We start from the raw sequence: 5,551 nt of genomic DNA, 5'->3' as shown, positions 1-5,551 counted from the left end.
AATGTTCTAAAACCAACGTGTTCAGTTCACCAAAACTTAAAGCTGATTCTTATGTGAAAATATACATATCGTGGAAAGGACGAATTGTGGAAATACACATACTGTAGGAAGAACGAACTGTGAAAATATACATACCACAGGAAGGACGAACTGTGAAAATATACGTACCACAGGAAGAGAGAAAAATTTATATGTATATTTTAATTTTTCTCTCTTCCTGCGGTATGTATATTTTCCAAGTTCGTCCTTCCTGTGGTATGTATATTTCCACAGTTCGTCCTTTCTACGATATGTATATTTTCGTAGAAAGGACGAACTGTGGAAATATACATACCACAGGAAGGACGAACTTGGAAAATATACATACCGCAGGAAGAGCGAAAAATGAGATCCCCAATAATGCACAAAAGGCTGCTATAAGCTTTCCTGGCCAAGTAGAAGGGACCGTATCACCATATCCAACAGTACACAGTGTAATCTGAAAAATATAAGTTTCATTTTCTGTGAATATTAAACGATCCCTCAAACTATAAATACATTATAATTATAGAAAAGCTCGTATTTACATTTTAAATCTCACGTGAGTAGCAGTAATTTAAAATTAGTAAGGAATTTAAATATATTTTATTGGGATGATTATGGCTGCATGATTTGAAATTATAATTTATTTCATTTAAAACTTAGATATTTAACAAGATATTATGTATTTCTATTGCTTGAATATTAACTTTTAAATGTCTAGCATATTTCAGGCTGTTCGCTATCAAATATACTAACCACACCCCACCAGAGGGCGTCGGCAAAATTATGAAAGTTTGTGTCCTTTTGATCCTTTTCAGCGAGAAATACTAAGAAGGACGAAAATATCAGTCCTAGAAATCCAATATACAAGGTGGTGAAAAGTTCCTGTGTGGAGAAGAAAAAAACATTTTTCTTTAGAATAATAGTATAAAAAATCCACTTCGTTAGATTAGAATCATAAAGTATACATTAAGACAAGTTTTCTAAATGTTTTTCACAACTCATAATCGTATTTCCAAAAGTTATACTACTTGTACTTTCCTCGCAAATGGTAAACTTTTTTTAAATATTGTTTTGTGTCTTTATTATCGATGATGGATCATTTTTAAACATGAATATTAATTAAATTTCTGATAAACATTTGAGTATTTTGAACTATAAAAGACAATTTTTAAATTTTACTTTAATTTCGTTTTTGAAATTTGTGTTTTCTTTTTTTATGTTGGTTTCATCATTGATATATATAGTGCAGATTTTTCACCTATAGATAAAATTTTACTATTTTCATATATATATATATATAATTTAAGTAGAGCTAGTTATTCATTATTGTGTAATTACCTTGTAATTCAGTTTATGATCTTATTATTTAAAGATTAACCGTTGATAAACAATGGCGAAACCACTAGATTCAATCAGTATTGACCAGAAGAAGATATCTATTATTTATATTTATGTTCCAGTAAAAGAAAATTTATCGTAAAAAATATTCACCTGGCGGTGTGCATATACAACAGAACCCAACAACTTCCAGGTTCCTCCTCTTCTGTCCATACGCACCATCCTCAGAATCTGGAAGAAGCGGAGCCCTCTCAAGGCAGAAGCAGCGAACACTTGACCACTACTTCCCACGGCCAGCACCACAAGAGACGCAGTGATGACAATCACATCTAGTTGTAGAAGATAAAAAACTACATCAGTGAAAATGTGAACACATCATTCTATCGGTGACAACCGTAAAGATAAAACCTCATGCGATCAGTGATCTGGAGCATCAGTGAAAATCTGAAACATCATTCTATCGGTGACAGCCGTAAAGATAAACCTCATGCCATCAGTGATCTGGAGCATCAGTGAAAATGTGAAACATCATTGTATCGGTGACAACCGTAAGGATAAAACCTCATGCCATCAGTGATCTGGAGCATCAGTGAAAATGTGAAACATCATTGTATCGGTGACAACCGTAAAGATAAAACCTCATGCGATCAGTGATCTGGAGCATCAGTGAAAATCTGAAACATCATTCTATCGGTGACAACCATAAAGATAAACCCTCATGCCATCAGTGATCTGGAGCATCAGTGAAAATGTGAAACATCATTCTATCAGTGACAACCGTAAAGATAAACCCTCATGCCATCAGTGATCTGGAGCATCCGTGAAAATCTGAAACATCATTCTATCGGTGACAACGGTAAAGATAAACCCTCATGCCATCAGTGATCTGGAGCATCAGTGAAAACCTGAAACGTCTTTCTATCGGTGACAACCGTAAAGATAAACCCTCATGCCATCAGCGATTTGGAGCATCAGTGAATATCTGAAACATCATTCTATCGGTAACAACCGTCATGATAAACCCTTACGCTCATGAAGTCTCATTTTTAATTTTTTCTCATATATTTATTGATGATCCAGATCTCATAGTTTTCAGAATTATGTGATTCCCATTTTATGAATTCTAACTGTGAACACGTGCCCTAATTTATTGAAGTGTTAAATCATTACATTTATTCTATGTAAATACACTCATAAGAGGTGACTGATTCTTATACCTAGTTTTAAAGTTTGTAATAATAAATATTTGATGAAAATACAAACTAATATACATATATATATATATATATATTCCTTTTATGTTCAAAACGTAATGACTGGTTTTTATTCTACATTTCATTGGAATTTTCAGACATGAAATGATTATTATATTAGAAGTTCAACTGTAAAAAGGGTTAGTAAGAGTGTTTTAACTTATATTAGAAGTTCAACTGTAAAAAGGGTTAGTAAGAGTGTTTTAACTTATATTAGAAGTTCAACTATAAAGTGGGTTAGTAAGTGTTTTAACTTATATTAGAAGTTCAACTGTAAAAAAAAGGTTAGTAAGTGTTTTAACTTATATCAGAAGTTCAACTGTAAAAAGGGTTAGTAAGAGTGTTTTAACTTATATTAGAAGTTCAACTGTAAAAAGGGTCAGTAAGAGTGTATTAATTTATATCAGAAGTTCAACTATAAAAAAAGGTTAGTAAGTGTTTTAACTTATGTTAGAAGTTTAACTGTAAAAAGGGTTAGTAAGAGTGTTTTAACTTATATCAGAAGTTCAACTATAAAAAAAAGGTTAGTAAGTGTTTTAACTTATGTTAGAAGTTCAACTGTAAAAAGGGTCAGTAAGAGTGTTTTAACTTATATTAGAAGTTCAACTATAAAGTGGGTTAGTAAGAGTGTTTTAACTTATATCAGAAGTTCAACTGTAAAAAGGGTCAGTAAGAGTGTTTTAACTTATATTAGAAGTTCAACTATAAAGTGGGTTAGTAAGAGTGTTTTAACTTATATCAGAAGTTCAACTGTAAAAAGGGTTAGTAAGTGTTTTAACTTATATCAGAAGTTCAACTGTAAAAAGGGTTAGTAAGTGTTTTAACTTATATTAGAAGTTCAACTGTAAACAGGGCTAGTAAGTGTTTTAACTTATATCAGAATCTCAACTGTAAAAAGGGTTAGTAAGTGTTTTAACTTATATCAGAAGTTCAACTGTAAAAAAAGGTCAGTAAGAGTGTTTTAACTTACATCAGAAGTTCAACTGTAAAAAGGGTTAGTAAGTGTTTTAACTTATATCAGAAGTTCAACTGTAAAAAGGGTTAGTAAGTGTTTTAACTTATATTAGAAGTTCAACTGTAAAAAGGGTTAGTAAGTGTTTTAACTTATATTAGAAGTTCAGTTGTAAAAAGGGTTAGTAAGTGTTTTAACTTATATTAGAAGTTCATATATGGGGAGTTAGTAAGCCCAGTAATTCTCCAAACTTCGTATAGGGGGAGTTAGTAAGCTATAAAGTCTGTTTTACCAAATCGTTATATTATTTATAATTTACTAGTATAATGTAAATGAATAGCTTCAGTTGACTCATGAAATGATGGAAATGTAACATTGATTGGTTATATTAAACCAATATACGTAAGTCAGTGGTAACTTTACGGACATAGAACGCTAAAATCCGAGGTTGAATTCCTCGCAGTGATCAGAAGCCAATCAACATACATAGTCACCTATGGAAAAATAAGTCAAAATATACACAATGATAAATTCCAACTATGTCGAGACATTGGCGTTACGTCAGATGAAAAATTTTCAAGCAAACTATGAATTCCATGTCAACTATATACCGTCATGTTTCATTATTTACCACAACATTATGAGTATTTCGTTAATTCAAAACGCTTACTATTCCGTCTACTCACCTATAACACAGAACGGACTACGCAGAAAACGAAGGCGACCAAGCCAACCCTGGTAGCGAGATCTGCAACCAGCGGACCAGAGTCGAAGGAAGAACTCGAAGGTAAACCAGACAATCATCACAATTTCCTTGAGAAGAAAACAAAACAAACATTAAATCGGCAGTGACAGGAGTTGTCTTAGTTATCTAATAGTAACTGGGCTGTGGCAGCAGTTGTCTTGGATATCTATTAGTAACTGGGCAGTGGCAGCAGTTGTCTTGGATATCTATTAGTAACTGGGCAGTGACAGAAGTTGTCTTATATATATATTAGTAACTGGGCTGTGGCAGCAGTTGTCTTGGATATCTATTAGTAACTGGGCTGTGGCAGCAGTTGTCTTAGTTATCTATTAGTAACTGGGCTGTGGCAGCAGTTGTCTTGGATATCTATTAGTAACTGAGCCGTGGCAGCAGTTGTCTTAGGTATCTATTAGTAACTGGGCTGTGGCAGCAGTTGTCTTGGTTATCTATTAGTAACTGGGCTGTGGCAGCAGTTGTCTTGGATATCTATTAGTAACAGGGCAGTGACAGCAAGACAACTGCTGCCACAGCCCAGTTACTAATAGATATCCAAGACAACTGCCCAGTTACTAACAGATACCTCTGCTGCCACCGCCCAGTTACTAATAGATATCCAAGACAACTGCTGTCACTTTGTCTTAGTTATCTATTAGTAACTGGGCAGTGACAGCAGTTGTCTTAGTTATCTATTAGTAACTGGGCAATGACAGAAGTTGTCTTATATATATATTAGTAACTGGGCAGTGACAGCAGTTGTCTTAGTTATCTATTAGTAACTGGGCTGTGGCAGCAGTTGTCTTAGGTATCTGTTAGTAACTGGGCTGTGGCAGCAGTTGTCTTGGATATCTATTAGTAACTGGGCAGTGACAGTAGTTGTCTTAATTATCTATTAGTAACTGGGCTGTGGCAGCAGTTGTCTTGGATATCTATTAGTAACTGGGCAGTGACAGAAGTTGTCTTGGTTATCTATTAACATGGTTAACTGGGCTGTGGCAGCAGTTGTCTTAGGTATCTGTTAGTAACTGGGCTGTGGCAGCAGTTGTTTGGTATATCTATTAGTAACTGGGCTGTGGCAGCAGTTGTCTTGGATATATATTAGAAACTGGGCTGTGGCAGCAGTTGTATTGGATATCTATTAGTAACTGGGCTGTGGCAGCAGTTGTCTTAGTTATCTATTAGTAACTGGGCTGTGGCAGCAGTTGTCTTGGATATCTATTAGTAACTGAGCCGTGGCAGCAG

General features: G+C 34.3%; 1 protein-coding gene across 1 annotated transcript in view; it reads right to left on the bottom strand.

Annotated features, from left to right (window-relative positions):
* Positions 1-367: 367 nt before the first annotated feature.
* Positions 368-5,551, bottom strand: part of LOC106476698 (potassium voltage-gated channel subfamily KQT member 1-like) — a gene marked incomplete at both ends in the record, with an annotated part of 10,908 nt that continues 5,724 nt past the window's right edge. Inside the window, 4 exons of the mRNA XM_013937332.1 lie at positions 368-478; positions 778-906; positions 1,516-1,691; positions 4,254-4,380. Of these exons, the coding sequence (XP_013792786.1) occupies positions 368-478; positions 778-906; positions 1,516-1,691; positions 4,254-4,380 (543 nt within the window). The remainder of the gene's footprint in view (positions 479-777; positions 907-1,515; positions 1,692-4,253; positions 4,381-5,551) is intronic.

This window comes from Limulus polyphemus, unplaced genomic scaffold (assembly GCF_000517525.1).
Source record: "Limulus polyphemus unplaced genomic scaffold, Limulus_polyphemus-2.1.2 Scaffold11271, whole genome shotgun sequence".
Taxonomy (NCBI): Eukaryota; Metazoa; Arthropoda; class Merostomata; order Xiphosura; family Limulidae; genus Limulus; species Limulus polyphemus.
Note: the sequence above shows the minus strand (reverse complement) of the source record. Positions and strands in the feature narration are given on the sequence as shown.